Here is a 23052-nt window from a genome sequence, read left to right as displayed (position 1 = left end):
GATTCTGGGGTACCCTTATCACTCCCTAGTATATGGTACACCATGTATCCAGGGCATGGGTACCCCAGAGGCCTCCCATGGGCTGAAGCATGCATTCTGCCACCACTGAGAGGCCATCCAAATTGATACGACCAGACTGCTACACTAGACTGTGTAAGCTGGTACTTGCACCATTTACTTAAGATATAGGTTCACTATATCTATTTAAATCGCTACACTTAAATACCTATCAATCACCCCTATGGCAGGCCTTAACAATCCTGAAGGCAGCTTGCTGGGTTTTACGTGAGAGGGTGTCCCTGCATGAGCAGAGCCCCTCTGCAGCCTTCAGAGACCATTCTCCGGGTTGTCAGTGATGCAGCCAGACATATATTTTTTAAGTGCATTATAACCTCGCGGTAAATGTTAACTTTAAAACGGCGCTTAGAAACATGTGTTTGGTGTCAAACACCTTGGTATCATACCTCCACCAGTAACTGGCGTGGGAGTAATGATTCCACCCTTCTGAAGGGACATATGTGGGTCACCGGTATACCCGGTACCAGCTTTCTCGACCTGAGCAGCACAAAATGTATGCTGCCAGCCACAGACCCGTTTCTGCTTTCCTGCTGCTGAGCCAAGCTTGCAAAGAGGAAGGCATGACAATAGGCATCCTGTCACAGGGAGGTGTAACTACCTCCCAGACAGAATTTGGTGTATTGGGGCTGGGTGAGTGCACATTTGGTGTCCCTGTGCATAGTCCAGTTCAAACCAGTTCCAGGAGCCATTTTCTGCTGCTATGGCGCGAAAGTGGCGATGCCAAAGGGGATTATGGACAGAAACCAGCCTCCTGGGACCAGGTTTGGGTTCATAACACTCATCAGCCAGGCTATCTTGAATCCAGTGGCAAAGTGAGCAAGGGACCCACGTCTGGGCATACCCTGCCAACTTAGGGCGAACAAAGCGATACCAAAGGGGATGATGGACGGAACGCTTGAGCAAATCAAACACTCACCCCCAGTCAACTGATCTGGGTTTAATCCATCATCATTCTTTAGCTCACTCCACCACCCAAGTTTAGACATGGCCATATGCAAATCAGTCTGACCCTGTGCCTCATGGGAACAGTCCAGCCCGAACTGCTAAGCCATGCCTTCCCTGGACCGGAAACAAGCTTCTGAGGACCGGTTTCTGGCATTTCAGCCGTCTTCAGCCCGGCTAGCTTGAATCCAGTGGCAAAGTGAGCAAGGGACTCACGTCTGAGCATACCCTGCCAACTTAGGGCGAACAAAGCAATACCAAAGGGGATGATGGACGGAGCCCTTGAGCAAATCAAAGACTCCCAGTCAAGTGATCTGGCACGAAACTGGACAAAGGACATGGGTGTAGCCAGCCCTCTGTCCTGCCCCTCCCCTAGGAGGGTCCACATAATCTTTCCAACTCCTTCCCATGGGTATAAAGTGGTTTCCCTGACTCCAGGACTTAGATTGTACCTGGACAAGATTCTGCTAAGAAGAAACCAAGTACTTCGACTAACAGCACAATGCTGGCTGACTGAAGAATCTCCCTTGCAGTAAAGGAGTTACTCACCTGCAAAAGCAGGCACCTAAACACATCTGACCAGTTTGCTTCTTCCGAGCTCCTGAGGACTCTGAAGATTTCAGCAACACGGGAGGTGGGTTCCCGAAGGTCCCTGAGGTCGATCTGCCCTCTCAGCGATTCTGAGACCAGTACCCCTTGTGGGGACCGTGCAACCCAAACCTCTGTGCACCGCGTACTTTTTCAAGTGCATGTGCTTAGTGACGATCAATGAGCCTGTGCTTTGGACTCCATGTAGGCCCGACCCGAGCAGTATTTGCCACGAAGATTCCTGGCCTCCACTCGCAGAGTGTCCTGTGGGCTGGTGCTTTGCAGACTTGCTTGAGGTCTCCTCGCGATCCCTGGTCCGTTGGCCTATGGGTCCTGGCGCGGGTCACCTTTCTAATTCTTGGGCTTACCTGGTCGCTCTAGACGTGCCCGGACTCTCCATTGCTTAGAGTCCCCTGGACCTTGCTGGTCCACACCGTAACATGTTTTCTCTGCCTGCGTGGGTTGCAGTTGCCAAGGCTTGTTGGTGCTCCAGCTGGACATCGACACCCTCAGCTCTCAACAACCTTTGTGGGACAGCTCACCTCCGGACTTTGGTCGTTCTTTACCTCTCCTGGTCCTCGTGGCTGCAGAGTCGAGCAACCTTTCTTCACTCCTGAAGCACCCGACATCGGTGGGCATTCGACTACCGAGCCCCTAGTCACCTGAAGTGACTCAGGCCTAGGTGTAGGGAATAGGAAATACCGATTCCTAAATACTGAATTTTACCGATTCGGTATTTAGAAATCGGTATTTCAGATGTAGGTAAGAATTCGATAAATACAGAATTCTTATTTGTAATTACCAAATCTTTAATTGAGATTCAGTAATAACGAATACCTACCCATTCATTCCTATGGGCTTGGAGGCCCATAGGAATGAATGTGAAGACATTCTGTATTACGGATTCGGTATTATCGAATCGATAATACCGGGAGGTATTTCAAGGGTGCCAGGGAGTCCAAAGGACACCCTGTTGCACCCCCTGAAATGTGAATGTGTGCACATGTGGCACACATGCATGCCCTAAGGGCATGGATGTGTACCACATGGCACATTTCAAAAAGCAAAAAAGTGCTTTTTGAAAGGAAATTGATACTTACCACCAACTTGAAGTTAGTGATAAATAGTGATTCCTTAAGGCTGAGGTGCACTGTTTTCAATGCTACCAACATTGCATTTAAGGAATCGGTATTATCGATTCCTTAAATGTAAGGCCAATTAGGAATCGGTATTAAGGAATCGGTATTTACCGACTCCTTATTACCGATTCCTTCCCTACATCCCTCATGGCTAAATACCGGTCGGTAACAGTGAAATTTAACGAATTTCACCATTACCGACCGGTATTTGCCCACCTACATCTGGCCCTCAGACTCTGTCCCTCGGACATTCTTTTCCCTCCTGGCAGCAGGACTTCTTTGCAGCTCTCCATTGAAAATGACTATGGTTTCTGACACCACTTGACCCCTACGCACCTTGTTCCTCTAAGATAGGTAACACGGGTACCTTGGTACTCACTGGTGGGTTGGCCTTAGAACCTCCTAAGTTCCAAAGGGTTTGCTCGAAGACCTTAACTTGTAATTTTCCAACCACGACTTTCCCATAGAGTTGTAAGAAGCACGTGTCTGTGTTTCCTCACTGCACCCGTCCTCCGCGGGCTCTCCGGTCACCCTCTGGGTGGTTCCTTGGGGTCCCAGCGATTCTACGTGCTCTAGGAACTGTGGCTATTGCAGTCGTTGTTGTTATACCATTGTTTTAGTATATGGTTTGGTCTCCCCCTGGAGCCCGCTGTGTATTTCGCGATTTACGGATGTTCTAAAGATTTAGTATTGTGTACTTTATGCCCTAGTCTTGTGTAGAGACTAGTAGAGTATTATATTAATATTGATATAAACGTGTGGTTCTCCTTTCATTTAATCATTTAGGAGGTGATATTCTGGTAAAGCAAGATGCTTTACATTCCTTGAAGATTAAGCCTGAAGGCTGCTTGCCATAGCTACCACTAGAATAGCTTTCAATAAGGTTATCTTTGACCTCATATATCATAAGGGTCGTGTGGCCTGGTACAAGGTGCCCACTTTAATTAGTGGACAGCATATACCAACCCACCTTCTCACACTCCCAGCCTATCTAAGGACCGCTAAATGGGGAAGCGAAACGCATGACTCTTCTTTCAGTTTTGCTGCTGCTGCCATACGAGCGATGCACAGGCATTTCCTCCAATTCCCCGCTTCCGCCTGGAACAATGTTGTCAACCTGCTCATTCTAAAGGGGTTAAAAAATTTTTTTATTTTACTTCAACATAACAGAGCACATTAAGCCTTACACGTATTATAATTTATCCATTGCAATACTTTTTAAATTATATTATTTAAACTCCATACATGAGTACTGCCATACCCTTAATACAATCTAAAGAAAAAAGAAAGCAAATACAAGAAAATCTAAAAATAACAATAGATACAGCATCTTCCCACCCCCGCACCTAGTTTTCCTTTCTTTGCAACTCTTTCCATTTATATAGTGGTTCCCAAATTCTTCTCCCCAATCGTCTTCCGCTCCTCCCTTTTCGAGCATAAATTTTTTCTTCTATGTTATATGCATGCAGGGTATTTGCCAACCAGCATTGCAATTTCGGAGGGTTTTTATCTAGCCAAGCCCTAGCTATTGTTAGTCTGTAGACAGCCATTATTACAAACAGAAATTCAGCATATTGATCCTGTTCCCCTTCAGTCACACCTAACATAATCCAGGCTGGTGTAAGAGATATCACAATACCCAATGATCTTGCCAAAAACCCCTCAATCTCATTAATCAATGTTTGTAATTGGGGACATGTTGCGAAAATATGTATACTATCTGCTTCCAGCGCATTGCATCTGGGACAGTTAATTCCTGTATTCCCCCCCCATTTTGCAATTCTTGCAGGCGTGAAGTACAGAAAATATAATGTTTTGTAATGCTGTGACTGCAGCGGGGCAGCACATAATATTGTACATCCTAGATTCAAAGAATCATAAAACAAATTACTTTCAACTCCTAATTTGTCCGCCCATTTCTTACTAAATTTATCTAAATCATCTTGCTTTTCTTTCACCAGTGTTGCGTAGAAGGACTTTATTGAACAATCCCCCATCAGCTTTATTTTCTCCATTATTTCTATTTTATTAAAGCCTGCTGGGCCTCCCACTTTGTTTTTAAAAAAACTTCTAATCTGCAAATATTTGAAAAATCCCCTATTGTGTATGCCATATGCGTCTTTTAACTCTGAAAATTGCCTAAAACCATCCTGTGAGAATAGATCGCCTATTTGCGTGATCCCCCTTAAAGCCCACTCTGCCATTGTGTGAGCTGCAAAAATTTCCTCTGGGAGTGGCCTATTGTTGATCAATGAGACATACCTATTGTACCTCCCCATCTTGACTTTCTTTAAGAATGCATTCCACACCGTGACTGCCGCCTTGACAGTTTTAAACCTAGTTCTCTTAAAGTAACTATAGTCTGTACATTTTAAAAAACAGTTGTGAGCATTTACCCCTAGTGCGACGGCATAAACCTCTGTAGACATCTTATGCATTCTTACATCATCAGTGTTGCCTCCAATAAGACCTTGAATATACTGCAGAACAGTAGCCATATAATATAAACGGAAATCTGGTGCACCCCAACCCCCTTTTTCTCTAGGAAGTGCCATATACCTATAGGCCCTCCGGGTCTTACCGTGTGCCCATATAAACCTATTACATATAGCCTCTATACCATTAAACCAGCTGGCTTCAATCAACAAAGGTACAGCCCTGAACTCATACAAAAATTTGGGTAAAATCATCATTTTGATAATATTTGTGCAGCCAACTAGTGTCAGGTGCAAATTGTTCATTTTTTCCAGATCTTTTTTAACTTGAGCTATCAAGGGATCCATGTTCTTTTCCACAATCTTACCTACTTCTGCTGTAATTTGTACCCCTAAATAAGTTGCCATATCCGTCACCCTTACATCATTACATATGACCCACTGATTTTTGACAATCTGAGTTTTAGTAATGTTCAGGCTGTATCCTGAAAACTGACCAAACCTCTCAGCTTCATCTTCAATTGCCCTAATGGCAACTGTAGGTTCTGCGGTCAGGATGGCGACGTCATCCGCATAAGCTAATGATTTAAGTCTACAACCATTGAGAACTAACGGTGGTATCTGCTCGTTCCTTTCCAACTTTCGTATATAGGGATCAAGATATAAAGCGAAGAGCAGAGGAGAAGGACAGCCCTGCCTTGTACCTCTCTGGATGTTAACTGCTGCCGAATAACCTCTATTGATTCTTACCTTGGCCGTCTGGTTTATATATAATGTCTGCAGCGCCTTTATAAATCCTGGTCAACTTTTGCTTCATGCTCAGATTTTACTTTTGATTTGCCCGTTTCCGGCAAACACACAGCTTCAGCTGCCGCAACTCTGCCAGCCGCTCTCCTTTTAGGGCATTCCAAACCCACCCAAGCTTCACCTGGTAAGCCTGGCTTTAGTAGGTCCTCCCTGCCTGCCCACATAATACCCTTATTACATTGTGAATATCTTTGTTCCCTGCCATCACTAAGACCCGATTAAAAAAAGTCTGTTTATCAAAAAACCCTGAACCTTACCTGACTAACAAATATACCTGACACCTAAATTCCTTAACCACCCTTGCCACTGCCTCAGCGAATATCTTCCCGCCCAAAACTGCCCTATTTAACCTACCACTAAGCCCCGCCCACTCTACGGGGAGACCTGCTCGTGCCTCGCTCCCTCTGGGTCCCCGCCTTCTGCATCTGTCAATTGGGATAGTCGATCGTCATTCCACTCTCCTTGAGCCCCAAGTGGACCTAGTGTTCTGTCAGTTTTCGTTGCCGTATAGATCCAGGACACAAATTAAACCACCATCTTAATTTTTCATTACATGGAATTGTTAAAGTGATCAATTGGATTTAATGAAGTAGCTGAAAGTCCTAGATTAAAGGACTGTGATAACTGAAAATGCTTGAGACAATAATATAATCAAAAATTCCCGTTAACGTATGCCTAGAGACAAAGATGTAAAAGACTAGAAATGCAGATCGAAGATGCGAAAAATGATAATGAACTTTACCCGAACTCCATTCAGTAATCAGATCAGCTAAGATTCTATGTTGTGACCTAATTAGTTACAATTCGTGTGTTTAATGTATCATCAAGGTTAACCCGTCCAGATAACATCTGTCCTATAGTAGTATTGAAATTATCTTTCTTAAATTATTTTGGTAGCCCCCAGTTCCATTATGAAGCATAGAACATATTGTCATCCAGAAAACTGATGAATATTTGGAAATTAGAGCAAACAGAAGAGTTATTATTAAAATAGGTAATATAAAATCTAGCCTTCCTAAATTTTAATTGCAAAGTCTGCATATGTAGAACTGTAGCAGGCCAAATTCTAACATTATAATAAAGGGTGATTGCAATCCATTTAGGTTGTCCTTACTTGGCATTCCCTGAAGTACAAGGTACACCTGGAACTTTGAAAGAGGAGTACCCACTAAATAAAAATAACTTGTCTTCTCTGTTTCTTGCGACTAAGTAATATCATATTGACACAAAAATTAATAGAAAATTATTTGCCTCTATTACATTGGAGACCAGCAATATTCCATGAAATGTTACTGACACCAGAAGTTGTAAAGCTTTACTGGGAGGTTGAATGAAAGATTAGTTAGGAGACAAATGATCACATCAGTGTTCAAGAATGTAATTTGGGAGACATCAAATGGCAGTCAATTGTAACCCTCCAAGGACTCAGGTGGTAAAAATCAAATAAATTAAGTACATATGGTGGATGAATGAGCGATTGAAGAAAGTCAGGGACTTATCGAATTGGTATTGGCAGGCAACAGAGGCCTAAGGCAACTACTTTGATCTTACACTGAGAACAGATAACCAAGATTGAATAATTCACCCAACAGTCTAGGCCTTCTGAAAGTAACAACTACACTATCTTCATTCGCAGATTTAGGTGAATTACCCATCCAGGAAATGCATCTCCCATATTAATACAATCAAACTAAATTCTTTCTGCTCCCCCCATATTTCCATGTAACCAGTGCACAGTCTTGTATTTCAAAGAAAACACAAGAAAGAAGGTAGTGGTGTCCCTCTAAGAGGAATATCTGCACAATCACAAACAGAGTTGAGAACAAATAGAGGACAATGAATATTAGACTAGAATAATAAAACTAGCGGAGTGCAACAACAGCCCAAGTCACTCACTACCAGGGGTGACCAATATGTTGAGAGAAACTCAACATGTAAATGTCGAGAAAAAAGAACTGGGTAAAGTGTGCACCATCCTAGATAGCAATAATACAACTAGGCAATCTAGTAGTCACCATCAAACAATATATTAAACATCAGTAAATAAAACAGGACAGAAAAAATCAGTCAAAATCCTTCAGAATCTGAGAATCTTCTTTTCTTTTTATTCTTCAAATCATCATAATGCAAACAGCCGACACGTGTTTTGTAAGTACTAGATAAGTACCATAACTTTCTCAAGGCTGAAGAAAAGATAAAGATTGCTGTAATGAAAAGCTGACGAAGGAGAAACAGGAGTCATGTAATTCCAGAAAAGCTAAATGGATGAGTATTCACAAATCTTCACAACATTAATTCCCAAAGAGCACCATATGTAGTTGCGTACGTAATAGGTGTCTGTAAGGTGATCATCCATAAAATCAAGACAATTACATGCAAGCCAAAAAGGTGTGTATTCACAACAATCAATCCAAGGATGCACAATAAGTAGAGGCATCAAGTAATACTTATCTATAAATAAGTCATCTGTAGAGTCAGGCCGATGACTATTGTCGTGTATTTAAGAGTCCAGGCAGAGAGGCGAAGTATCTAGCCACTAAAGTATACAATTGCGGGGCTCCATAGAGTTCCAGGTATTCGTGTCCAATACCTTGGAGCTTGTGTCAAGCAAACGGCGTCCCACACGAGGAATATCAAGCATACAGTCTTGTATTTCATCTGGACAAAATCTTCCCTTTGAGAGTATTTCAAAGGAGGTACATCCAATAAAACAATAACGTATGCAGTCACCCTATGGTGTCATTACACATAATGTGCAGACTGCGTTTTAAAGATTGTTCAATTGTGGCAATCTTTTCATTTGGTCTCCGAAGCAATGGGAAGAATGGACACTGGAGCTCCTCAATATAATTTTCTTTTGGGGTTCAACTCAGTATTAGAAGCTTGCCCCCTCTTTGACCTTCTATGGTCAGTCTGCCTTACTGGTTGACTGTAACTGATTCCCTGCATTGTGAAATTAACACTATTCACATCAGCCTCCATTGTGATGGGGGGAGGGGGGTTTTAACACCACCAGGGATATTGCAAGGGAATGCTGTTTGAAAGTAGTTTAATTATGTACAAAATTCCACTACTATACTACAAAGTTCAGAAGATCATTACACCCATCCATCTGTGGAATACTCACTGTGCCTGTGAGTCTGCATGGCCTAGGGGGATCCTGTGGGTACTTGATAATTTGTGTTTCTTTACTCACAGACTGAAGGATGTAGTTAATTTTAGCCTTGATCTAAAGGTTGCATTCTTTGAGTTGGTCACTTACCATCTCAGAAGGTGATCTGTTCTGTCATTAGGTCTAACCTACTGTTGCAGTGCATGCGTTGCTCGCTCTGCGAGACCTCTTGTGATCGAGGAGATTGTGGAAGTAAAGTGGAAGCTCTGCTCATCCTTTCTATTGGCTGGCATCATCCTTTATGGTAAACACTGGCCTCCGATTGAAAGTGAGGCTTTTTGGTGACCGCCCTGTCTCCTTTAGGCTCCGCCCATCCGGTGTTACAGTCTCCTTTATAAATTCGTCTGCACTATGTTTTTTCCACTCAGTCCTGTGTTGTCTCCCGACCACCAGTTTCCATCCCTCGCTGCTCGTCGGGCTTTGTTTCAACCCCCGCCCTCCTACACAAACACCCGCAAGTCGGGCTCCTACATAAACGTAATGTTGTTGTGCCCACCCTGGAGCTGTGCCACAACGACCTCTTCGCCGACCTTTGGTGTGGCACCACGCCCTCCCTCCAGTTTGCAATGCAATAGGTCTCGCGTAAATGCGAGTCCTACTGCATTGCAAATGCTTGTTTTCTGGTATGTGCAAGGCGTTCGAAATTTAGCACATATGACTGCTTCTTAATTTAGCATCAAATTAAGATGTTCCGAAATTGTAGGAGAAGCAGAATTGCTTAGATCGCTCCTTGACGTTGTTATGTATTTTACCCATACAAGTTTAGATAAGCTGGAACTATTTCCAGGGTTCACAGCCAATGAGCGACCCAGGGCATTCCAGTGTTAATTAGCCATGAAATTTCACTCATTGCACACCTGTGACCGCAAGCAACAACTGCGGAGAGACGGCAATGTTTTCGAATATGTCTAGTGGGGATACAAAACACAGCTAGTGGTCAATGTAAACCGTGTTGGCAACAAAATAGAAAACTGATTAGCTTGCGACAAATGATCATAGAAACCTATCCGCTTTAAAAGAAGAGAGGTCATGTGCCCCTGGCCCGAGATCTGCGAGATAGAGAGATACAGAGCAACGAGACAGGTAAGGGTCAGGGCTACTCCTCCATGCCCAATCTCTGAATTTCACGGTTCACAGCCAGGTGACTGCTATTCTGATCTCATCAGAGCTGTGTGAATTAAGGCCACAACAGCTCGAAACATGGTTTTGTGACCTTTTTAAAAGATGAGCGTCAGGGCTCGTGTAATGATACCTGACAACTGGGAGAAGTATGTGGAATATTTGATCTGCATCGATAGCAGAACACTGCTTTCTACGGAGCTATCGAACAAAGGTTCTTATTGCATTATTGTCCTTTCTTATTGGCACGAAAGAACGGAAGCTTGATTCAATTAAACCTAATGTGTGATTTGTTTATCACTATTTGCTATGTTCGGCCACTAAAGCGAGATCAATGACATCCTATAGTGACTGGAGGGCCAGCATGTCCTTCTCAGGTTTGTGGGTTCTGCTTTGGGTCCTCTCCATATCGCCCTCTGGTTATTATGTCATTAGATAATACATGTATTGTTTTTATTTTTATTTAGGCACTATCTTATCGAGCTATATGCCAGAACACTTTATTGAGACCCCAGGTGTTGAAATTTATTGGTGAAATGAATACCATCTAATTATGAGTTCTCTCTCCTATAAAGAGAATAGCACACACATTTTGGTTCTTTCCACTGCTAAACCTGCATTTATCAATCGTAAGTTTCACCTACCGAAATTGATATAGGCAAAATATTGGGATGATTTTTTTAATGCACCTGGTAAATTCTACATGGGGTAAGGGCGTATGGCCCAGAATTGTGATAAACAGGAGTTAGTGGACATATCAGAATTCTACGACGGAAATATAACCGGCTCCATAGCATTTATAATAATTTTGTGAGTGATTTCCATAGTTGTGCATATGTGGGCATCATTGCTTTTTGGCTGTAAGGAACTGGACTTTTTTTGCGTAATCACCCCCCAATTTTTGGACATATGCTGTTGTTTTTTAGGTCTCGCTGAGCCAGCGCATGCGTAGCTCTCCGAGATTTTTAGTGTGTGGCTCCAGAAAATGCTACCACATGCTTTTGGTTGTGGCGGCCTAGAGCTTGTGATTGCGGGCGCGCGCTTCCGAGCCCAGGTGCCATCTCGCCCGCGATCACTTTCAGTTTTGCAACTGCGTTACTCAACCGGCCGCGCGGCCAAAATCCGCACTACACCCCTCTCCTTCCTCCTTCTCAATGGAGAACGGCAAGGGGAATTACCTTAGCCTGCCCAACCCAAATCAGCCATCGCCGCTAGGTCCCTAACTAATTCATATCAAACAATACTCCAATTAAACCAATCTTCCTCCTAAGCTGTCGACTCCGCGCTACAACCTTCTCCTTCCTCCTTCTCAATAGAGAATGAAAAGGGGGCATCACCTTAGCCTGCCCAACACAAATAAGCTTATTTATCTCACAATTGAAAGAACACATCAAGGAATTCATAGACATTAACTTAAACACAACAATAGTAACACCTGTCTGGGATGCATGCAAAGCGAGCATAAGAGGCCTCGCCCAACAATATGCGTTAAAAAAAAAACGCTAAGGCCCGGAAGGAGATGAAGTTTATCACTTCTAATATTCTGGCTCTGGAACGAAATTTAGCAAATGATTTATTGGAGTGGAAGCTGAATAGTGCTAGGATAAGAATGGATTTAGTGAAATTCCAATCAGATACTAAGAGGACCCTGAGGGAGAAAAGTAGCGTCAGGCTTCATAAATACTATCTGACACAGTATGAAAGCGGGGATAGGATTGGAAGAGTGCTTGCTTACAAAGTGGCGGATAAAAGAGCAAGGACTAATATTAAAGCAATCAAAGGCAGCGATATGGTTACATATAATCAACCTGATCAGATACTAGAACAATTCGCTGATTATTATTGTAAACTGTATACTTCAGAAAAAGTGCCTACTAAGGAAGATATATCATCATACCTTAGCTCTTATATGAACGTACAACAAAGTAAAGAAGCGGTTGGTCTTTTAAACTCAGAGATTACATCAGATGAAATCAAGACAGCATTTTTATCTCTTCCCTCCGGTAAGGCAGCAGGGCAGGATCTACTTCCTATGGAACTTTATAAAATTAGTTTGCCGGAATTGCTTCCTTTATTTAAATCAGTTGTAGATTATATCGGTGAAGCTGGGAAAGCTCCCTCTTCTTGGAGAACAGCCAAGATAGTATTTTTTTTAAAAAAACAGAAGTTGGCTGAGGAATGTCTGTCATATAGACCCATATCGCTGATCAATTCGGACACTAAGGCCTTTGCCAAAATATTAGCGAACCGACTTGCACCCTTAATGCCTGAATTGGTTAATATGCAACAACACGGTTTTGTTACAGGACGAGACACCACTGCCCATATAAATATGGCTATTGCGGCTTTTGACGTAGCGTCAACTAACTCCACCCCACTTGGTATGGTCATGCTAGATGCTGAAAAGGCATTTGACAGAGTGGGGTGGGAGTATTTATGGGCCGTATTGGAAGCATTCGGCATGGGGGGTAAATACCTTGGCTGGATTCAGTCATTATATCATCAACCAATGGCACAGCTTAGCTATGCGGGAAAGAACTCTCTCAGTTTTCCAATAGGAAGAGGAACACGGCAGGGGGGCCCCTTTCTCCCCTGTTGTTTGCGCGATCATTAGAGCAATTTTTTAACGCACTTTTAACACAGCATGATATTATTCCACTTCAGCATAGGGGGAACAGTCTAAAAATCACTGCATACGCGGATGACGTAGCAATATTCACCACTGACGTAGCTAAGGCTATACCTGCAATAACAAAAGAAGCAAAAGATTTTGGCAACGTATCCGGGTACAAACTAAAAATAAACAAAACGCAGGTCATCGCTAACTATAATCCTTCAACTACGGTATTGGGCCTATGTGCTAATGCTGTATATTTGGGGGTTAAAATATCTGCAAAGACTGCTGAAATAATAGCCCTCAACTATGACCCATTACTGAAAGAAGTTGCTAAGTCTCTTAAAAAATGGCACAAGATACCGCTTAGCCTGATTGGGCGTATACATCTAATAAAAATGAAAATTGCACCCAAATTTCTTTATTTAGATCAATCCCGCTACGTCTTGATAATTCTTTTTTTTTAAAACTTGATGGAGTTTGCTCTAGCTATAAATGGGGCTACAATAAAGCTCGGAGAGCAATAAATCTCCTAAAACTTCCGACTGAAAAGGGCGGTCTAATGTTTCCTGATTTCAAATTATATTTTTTTGCTTCCTTTTTTGGTTGGATTCGCAGTTTGTTGAGAAATAACTCCTTATTTTTTTCATCAGCTAATGCTAGGGCCTGATAGCAAGCAATTTATGGACCGAACCATTAACCCAAATTACTTCAAAAGAGTAAAATGTAAGACTGCTAGGCATATTGTACACATTTGGAAACAGATAATGATTCTTGATAAGATATCTTTTTTTAAATCCGATATAAGGTTATGGGGGAATCCGGGACTTCCTGGAATTTTTTCAGATGGGGCAGGGACAGTATGGTCTAGCTGCGACATTAATACCCTTGGAGATTTTTATGGCTCTGATTGTGTATTAATTTAAGTGAAGTAAACCCTAATAAACAATCTGAATGATAGGATGTATTTTAAATATATGCAACTCCAAGACTTCTTTGTTCACAAGATGAATGTCAAAGAAATAAGACACTCTGACATCTTGCAATGCCTGTACTCAGATCGGACTAAATCACTGATTAGTGAAAGCTATGGACTTCTGAATCATGCAAAGGGAGATGATTGTGGAAAACTAGCATCCAAATGGTCGGTTAGGCTGGGATTAAATATAACCTCCAAGCAAATATCTGCTTCTCTTCTTCAGATTAATCAAGTAGTACAGTCCTCTAGTATCAGATTGCAGTTTTATAGAACTGTCTGCCAATTATATTATACTCCACAGAGAATTTCTAGCGGGGCATCAGATAACTGTCGAAATGAACGCACAAGCTGTCCTAAATGTAAATTGGAGGCTGCTGATATCGGCCATATGCTCTTTTCATGCCCGGCATTATCAGAGTTCTGGAAGGGCGTAGTAGATGTATTAGATAGGAAACATATTGTGTTTCCGCCTCTCTCAGCTCACCTGATTCTAATAGACCTTCAGGAACTGAATAGTCCAAATAAAGATCTGAATTCTATTTTATTTGCTTGTGCAAGATTAACCATAGCTAGGGCATGGATAGCGCCAGATCCGCCACACGTTATGGAATGGTGGGCCTTGGTAAATGAAATACACACCATGGAGATTGCTTTAGCTAGACTAAGAGGGCCTAAAAAAGAAAGGATTTGGAACATTGTATTTGGATCAGAATAACCTTCCAAGATTAGATTTGGTGGTTGAGACCACATTGACGATTAGTTATTTTTTTATGCTTTTTTATAGCTTTCTTTTATGGTTATTTTTTCCTCTGTAATGTTCATGTATTCTGCTTTTCTCTTTTCTTTTAGAAAATATTTGCTATATAATTATGTTATGAATTGTAAATGTATCTATCTTATTTGCCTCTTGCAATATCAATAAAAATGGTACTACATGTACCTGGGGATTGTAAATGAAATGCTACTAGTGGGCCTGCAGCCCACACCGCGCCCTCCACTAAAGTAGCACTTTAAAAGAATCGTCCCAAGCCTGCACTACAGCCTGTAGTGCAGTTTTAAACTGCCATTTCAACCTGACAAAATAAACATTTTGCAAAAGAAGCTCTCCCGCCTAGGGAGAGGACGACCCAGCGCACTACTTTGGGGGCTGGGTCGTCCTCTCCCTAGGCGGGAGAGCTTCTTTTGCAATTTCTACCTATACACTGCCTGGCTAGACAGTGTTTTCCACCCTGCTGCACACAAAAACCCATTACAATTCTCAGCTTGTTGGATTACCCCAGCTGTGCGAGATCCACCACTCCTGTTCAAAATAAACATTTTGCCAATCCTAAACTTTACTTTTTAATACTTATAGGTCACCCCTTAAAAACTTGCTAAAGGCACATAGGGCAGGGTGCATTGTATTTAACAAGTAGGACATGTGTACTTCAGTTGTGCATGTCCTGGCCGTTAAAAACAACTCCTAACGTGGTTTTCACTGTGGTAAGGCCTATCCCTCCCATTGACTAACACTGGGTTGCCTTATTACATTTAATATTTGCTAATTTTAGATTGGAATCAGATAGAAATATACTGTTTACTCTCAAAAGAATTGTAATTCAAAATCCTCTTTAATAGTAAAGTTGGATTTTAAGTTAGAATTCTGAAAATGCTACTTTTAGAAGTTGACATTTTCTTTTTTCAACTATGTTTGCCTTCTTCCAGTGTCCTGGGTCACATGACTGAATAGCTCTTCCGTTGGGGTGTGTGTATTGCTTCCAGACAGAGTCAAAGAAGCTTGTTGAGCGCACAAATCACTCAAAGGTCTCATGGCACTTGCAGGACTACCCGTAGGCTGAAGGTCATGTCTGTTCAACATTATTTCTGATCAAATAGCCACATCTTTAATTCTTTCTGAAAATGTTTGTGTTCCTCGATGGAATGGAAATGGGAAGGAAGCTTATTCCAGAGATGGTGGGCAAGAAAGGAAAAAGAATGTCCCCCACTTCGTACCGTGCGGATTCAAAGTGGGGTAAGGAGAGATTTTGAACTCTATTTTAACAGTCTTCCTGGCTGGTACCAGTTAAGGTTTTTCCATAGATAGCAGGGTCCAGTTCCATATATGATATTATGAGTGAGGCATAGGATTTTAAAATGGCCTCTCTTTCTTACCGGAGCCAATGGAGGGACCTCAGGCTAGGCGCTAAAGGAGATCTAGATGGCAGATTCAGAGTAAGTCTGGCAGCTGTGTTCTGCAGAATCTGCAGTTTGGAAAAATGATCTTCGTTTAGGGAAGCCAGCAAAGCATTCCCATAATCCGAAAGGCTTACAATAAGACCCTGCACCAGAGGTTTCCTGCCTTCGATAGGTATCCATTTAAAGATTTTACATAATTTCCGCAGGATGCCATAGCAGGTGCCTAATACAAGATTGACATGGGTTTTCATGGATAGTTTATTATTGATGGTTATTCCAAGTTTACGCACGGATTGCTTTGGGGATGGGCAAAGGCCCAATTCCTGTGGCCACCAATTGTTGGACCAACATTCTTCAGCTTTGCCAAAACAAGAGGATCAGTTATTAATGTGGATCATACAGTTTTTAAACCAGGTCATTGTATCTGCAGGGTTGGGACCAAACGTGATCAACAGCTGAGTATCATCGGCGTAAGACACGCTCTCAAAGCCATAGGACCTGATTACCCTGGCCAAAGGTGTTACATAGAGGCTTAAAAGCATAGGGCTTAAGATGGACCCCTGAGGAACTCCTATGCTTACTGACCTACTCCGTGAGGCCAGGGTGTTTTTATGTACAGTGGTTGAACGGTTCTTAAGAAAGTCTTTGAACCAGTCCAAGGCTTTCTCTCTGACTCCCACCTCCCAGAGCCGCTAAAATGCTGTGGGAGATGGCGTTGAAAGCAGCCAACCGGTCCAAAAGGACCAACATAGCTGATTCTCTTTTGTCCAGGACCAGCCTGATATTATCATCAATCTCTACTACTGCCGTTTCGGTGCTATGTGCCGACCGGAAACCAGATTGCGATGGATCAAGGAATCCATGATTTTCCGGGTGGGTGGTAAGTTGTTTGTTTACCTGGGATTTAAGCACCTTCCTGAAGTAGGGCAGTAGTGAGATAGGGTGATAGTTCCCTGGTACCATGGGATCTGAGATTGGATTTTTCAAGATGGGCTAGACATGAGCTGGGGACCATTGCTTGGTCTAGTGACATGTTAAAGATCTCTTCAAGACTAGCTGTTAACAGGGGTGATATTTTAATAAAAAAGTGGGGTGGAAGAGGATCTGCTGGGGAGCCATATTTGATCTTTGATACAGCCACTGATACTTTTTCACAAGTCACCGCTTTGAAAGCTGTTAGCAATGGTAGAATAGGATTGTTATTTCCGAATGGGTGGGGATCAGTGTTGTTAAAGTTATCTTGAGGGAAAGAGCTGTATGACTTTGACCTTTTCATCAAAGAAGGAAGACACTGTGTCAACCCATTCTTGTGTGGGGGGGGAGATCCTGCTCTTCGGCGTGGGTGGGGGTAGTAAACTCCTTAAGAATTTTGTAGATCTCTTTATTGGAATTGGTGGCATTATTAATCCCGTTAGTTAAATACAGCTTTTTGGCCTGTTTAATCTTATTTTGATAGATACGGTGGATCTGTTTATATCTTGTTCGGTCTTCAGTACTTTCAGTTTTCCTCCATTGGCGTTCAGCCGTCCTACTGAAGAGTTTCTCAAGTTTTAATTCTGGCGTAAACCATGGTGATGCTCTCTCTTTGACTTTAACCCTTGACAGGAGGGCCACTGTATTCAAAGACAGTATGATGGCATCTTCAATAGCCATAGCTACCTGATCTACGTTTCCTAAGTGTGACACCGATTCAAAGTTAAAATGGGCTGAAAGGGCTTCTGGGGTCACTTTGCGCCAGGGCCTTATCGAGCTATACTCATTGTTATGGTGATTGCTGAGGATATCAATGGGAATGCAGAATTATTGCAGATTATGGTCAGACCAAAGTAAGGGGAGTGGTTGCTCAACTGTGAGTTTGGCTGAGTTAGTAAATAACTGGTCCAATGTATGGCCAGGATGATAAGTAGAGCCTTCTACCTTCTGGGCCAGTCCCAGTGATTCTAGCGTTGTTATTAATTGGTTCGTATCAGGGTCTGATGATAACTCTGCATGATAATTAAAATCTCCTATAAGGATAAAATTCTGTGCAGCTAATATGTGTGGTGCATTTAGTTCCAATAGATCATTTACAAAGTTGTTTTTTTTTACCTGGGGGTCGATATACCAGAGCCTTTCTCCACGTTTCACATGATTGAGTTGTGATTTTAAAAATGAGTATTTCTGCTGTTCCCATACTCCAGGAGTCGAGCATAATAATCTCAATTTTTTCTTTAGAGGCCACTGGTATCCCCAGACTGCTCTAGCTAATCTGGTTAGATAATATTGCGGTGGGAGTGCTGTAACTACATCAGGAGATGCCTGGTCATGGAGCCAAGTTTCTGTAATAAAACAAATGTCAGATTTTTCAAGATCTAAAAGACTCCACAGTTCTAATGCATGCTTGGGCAGCTACCGGGCGTTGAGATATAGCCCATTTAATTGTTTAGGGATCTTACAGGTATCCCTTATTTTGATTTCATGAGAGATGGTTACTGTTTTATATTCATTGACAGTAACATAAAGGGGACTTGGGTGCAGAAAGGATGGGCCATCCTGGCAGGATGACTGGGGAGGGGCTGTACCCAGTTCTACTTAAACTTCAAAAGGCTTTGCTCCTGCACCCACAAAGGAACCTGGCACCAGTTCTGCCCTGGTGTTTGCCGCCCCAGGCAGTTTGGAGCCTTGACAGGAGAACGGGAAGAACTGTCCCGAACCTGATGTGGGTATAGAACAGGCAGTCCCCCCATACAGAGGCTCGCACCAGGTATAAAATTGGATGTACAGAGACACTCATCCGAACACTCCTGGGGTTGTGTAAGTTACAGAGGAAAGACATCCAGAGGACTTTCTTGCTGAGTGAGAAGTAAGACTGGACCTGTTTGCCTTCAAACCGGGCTAATCAGAGCGACTCGAACAGGGTCAGTTGACTGACAACCTGTGTGAACTGCAGCGACACAACAAGCTTCCAAGGTCACCATTCAACTGCCTATCTGACCAGCTGCACCTGGATCTCCCTAGGACCTGCTGGCCTTTGCTTGAGTGAGTCCCTGATCCCCAAGAGGTGCCCCCAGGTCTTGGACACATTCTTAAGGAAAAGATGAGAATTCAGAACTTTGGGCTCCTTGTGACCTCTAACAGACTCGTTCGCGATGGGAGTCTGCCACCCGCGACGATCCCCAATGCAAATCTCCGGTGAGAGCTGCTGTTCGCGTCGACATCGGCCAACAGTGGCAACAGGCAACAAGAGACCCTACCTCCGTTTTACAGCAACAACAGCCCATGTCTTCCTCCAGTCCGAGGGCACTACAATGACTGTCTGCTGCTCTTCATGCTTTAGCAACTCCATGCTACAATGCTCTGCCTACTCCTTGCAACACCCCTCCACCGTAAACAGAACTGTTTATGCCGGACTTAGAAGGTAACTTTTCAGCAGGACTAACTTGGTCCCTGTATCCGACCTGCGCTCCATTACGCTTAGTCTGAACTGGTGACTCTCCCCGGTCTAGCACGACCAGATAACTGTGAGTGGCGCTTTGTGATTTCAGGCACTATTTTTCACTAAAAACTTTCAAATTGTTCTGGTATAAATGTATTTATTAAAATGTACTCTATTTTCTAAATTGCATTGGGAACTTTCTTGTGTTACGTTTTCACTTTATTACTACTAAAGGCAATGTGTAAAGTATTTATGCAGCACACAAAGTTAAGTTTAGTTGAATTTTGCCAAGCTACCAGAGGGTTAAGTACAGATTAATTAAGTGACTTTATGTGGTTCATCCTGATGAGGATTGTGATTGTTGCCTGAGTGGGTTTTCCACCCCCCCCTAACCAATAATACAATTTCTTACATCCACTCTCAAACAATTCTACACAGCATAATGTTTTTATTCCAATGCATATATTTCACAATGAACAAGTTTGACTGATTTGTGTTGTCTTCAAAAATTAAATGAACCGCTCCAAGCAAATATTTTGATGACAAGTGGAGGCCTCTTTCGTGTCCACCACATTCTTCTCTATACAAAGGGATGACTTTTCTTTTTTGGGACGCCGATTTGCAGCCTTTAAAGTCTACAGACAATTGGTAGTAACTATGTAGCTATTTAAAAAAAAAAAATAACCTTTTAGGTAAATTTGTTATTTTTGCACATGGTGGACACAACACACAGCACTTGGCCCCACTGTCCTAATAGGTTGGGTCTCAAAAAGTGGTCACATATAAAAGATGGTGGCCTGCAACGAACAGCAGATAAAACACACCTGTGTTTGCATTCCCAAATGAAAAGCTTATATTTTTACAAAGGAGCTTACGTTTCTTAAAGAAACTTGCGCTGCTTTAGATCAAAAAGTTCCCCAATTAGTTATACAGCCAGAGATCAGGAGGTAGTCTCCCGGAATAATACTGCCTGCTCCCCTTGAGGTTACTCGATGTGATTCACAATGGAGAAGGTGTAGCAAAGGGGCACCTTCCCAAAGTTATTGGTCACCTTATTAGAGGTGTCTGTAACTGATCAATGGTTTATGACCGTTGCAGTAACAAACCATTAACACATACCATTGTGATTCACAAATAGGAGGGACACACCTTTCATTCACCTCCTAATTGTGATTGTGGATCATAAAACCTATTTTGAAGAATGGAAAGGCTTCTCAGAGTTGCAGAATGGGGTTAGTAAATAGAAAAAACAATTTTATGGACCCAGACTATGATTTTACAGATCACGTGGTTTGTGATTGTAAAATGGCAGTGTATGCCTGGCCCTAAGTTTATTTCATGTTTCAATTTCGCACACATGGGTAGAATTATTTTTTTCTCTGTGATGTTAGAAAAACATATGAGTCTGTGACAAGTTGACTGGATGTGTTTTCCAACTAAGGGACCAACATTTAAAAAAAATATTTTGGTTATGAAATAGTAAGACTTATTCAATAGCAGTGTTCACTAACGGCAGTTTAACATTTGTACCCTGTGTGCTAAATAATGTAGCATTTCCCATGTCTCAACCATGTTATTTCCTATAAGTTACTTAAATGCCCAGGTTTAAAGCTCCTTTCAACAGCAATCCCTGAGATTTTGTTAATTACTATCTTGTTTGTGCCTTCTCCAAGTTTGTAGGATATGGGATGTGAACCCAGAAACCCCCCAAATATATTTGCTTGCTGGTGGCCTGATTTAGGGGGTATGTACAGTCCTTTTTAAAGAGGTCTGCGTTGATAGAACTAAGACTGTCCCTGTGATATTCTTTCTGATTCTCTCTCACTGCAAAAGGAATCTTGACAAAGATCTGAATTAGTGTTGAAGCTAGAATTGCTGCCTGGCTGGTTTTCTACCGGCACCACCAGTGTTTTAATGTCCTGGCCGTTAGAAAAGAAAAAAACATTACAAGTCGTTTTTTTTAGTCCTTATCTGTACATATTTCAAACTGCAAATATAAACAGTACGCAGTGAGTGTTTGTTACCACCTTCTGCCCCAGGAAAAGTTCAGTAGCAGATTTCAGTCCTAACACCCTCGTGTAAAACCTCACTCCACCACCACAAGACGAGAACATTGTAGATGTTCGTAGTATTGAGGGCAGTATTTTCAGACTTATCTGGAAAAAGATTCAGAAATACTTTCACCACAGCTTCTTTCCACATAACATACCTGCCCACAAAATTTAGTGGAGAAAATTCTCAGCCTTCACCCCTCCCTCCTACCCCTAGAAATTGACCAGATACTCTACTACTCTCAAACCTTTGAAATTCTACTGGAAACCAGGTAAATTACTGCATCATTATATTAATTGCATCCTTGGTTCTCGCTACAGGAAAAAACCATGGCATAATATAAGAAAATAATTTGTCGATAATGTAATGAAGCGCTAGCCTGCATGGACACTGTTCAACTATTCAATATTGAAAATTGATTCATTATATCTCAATCTGGGGCTTATCTATGCATCATTGCCAATAAAAGGAGTATTTGTGTAGAGAGAACTGAGATGCTGAAGTGGCAACCTTGACATTTCAAACTTTCTCTTCTAATAGTTGTAAAGCTCATAATACATGACCATCAAAGAATCTGACATGCTTTCCGAAAGTAAGGGTTGTAACCTAAAATATGGGCTCTTGTTAGATAACAGTGACTGATTAGTTGGAGGTACAATTCTTAGTTCACATCCCCAGTCTTACTACTATACAGTGATATAAAATGTGATATCAAATTTTCTTTTTCAGGTACCAGTTACTTTCCTTGACGTTGCTGCCTATTTCTCTGCGGAAGAGTGGAAACTTTTACATGAATGGCAGAAGGAGCTTTACAAGAATGTGATGAAGGAAATTCAACAAGCTTTCCTTTCGCTGGGTAAAAGTACTGTTTGTTTTTTACGCTGGGGCATAGATTCTCTGACACAGTGGTGCTTTGTTTTTTCATTATTTTTTTATCAAAGGTGGAGGGCATGACCAGGGTATTATTTAGCCAGGGTGGAGTCAGAAGGCCTGAAGCAAAGCCATCCCTCTTTGACAATATTGTCTTTATAAATCAGACCCCCAAAACGTGATGTGAATCTCCCAAAACTGTTTGTTAGATGGTGTTTTTTTCGTTGGACTATTTAGGTGGACAGTTTCAAAAAACACACTTATTGGATTTATGCCACTTTTGTTCATTATAAATGCATGGTAGAGAATGCCTAGTTTGATAACAAAATGCAGCAAATAGAATGGCATGTTTGAAACTAAACATTTTTCTCCTCCAAATTATAGTGAGTGCTCCATGGGCTGAAATGTATACACCTTTTCTATATATCCACACATATATTCGTATTGTATTGTATTTGTATTTAATTTATTTATAAAGCGCTAACAATCATCCTAGGTAGGATATCACGGCGCTGAGGTTTGGTGCTGAGGGGTACGGTAACCGCATTGATTACTGATTATTCTGGTTTAGGGAAGAGTAGTGTCTTTAATTGTTTCCTAAATGATAAGAGACATTCTGTCAGTCTGAGATTGAGATTCCTTAGCAGTATAAAAAAAAAAGGTTCTG

General features: G+C 42.0%; 1 protein-coding gene across 2 annotated transcripts in view; it reads left to right on the top strand.

The window, feature by feature from the left end:
- The window catches only part of LOC147732652 (uncharacterized), a 286393-nt gene that overhangs the window by 42221 nt on the left and 221120 nt on the right, over positions 1 to 23052 (top strand). For both annotated transcript variants that reach the window (XM_086957165.1, XM_086957164.1), the window contains exon 2: positions 22245 to 22371. In XM_086957165.1, the coding sequence (XP_086813291.1) occupies positions 22245 to 22371 (127 nt within the window). The remainder of the gene's footprint in view (positions 1 to 22244; positions 22372 to 23052) is intronic.

The sequence above is a fragment of the Lissotriton vulgaris genome, chromosome 2_1 (assembly GCF_964263255.1).
Source record: "Lissotriton vulgaris chromosome 2_1, aLisVul1.2, whole genome shotgun sequence".
NCBI lineage: Eukaryota > Metazoa > Chordata > Amphibia > Caudata > Salamandridae > Lissotriton > Lissotriton vulgaris.
The sequence above is the reverse complement of the archived record's forward strand: the minus strand, read 5'-3'. Positions and strand labels throughout refer to the sequence as shown.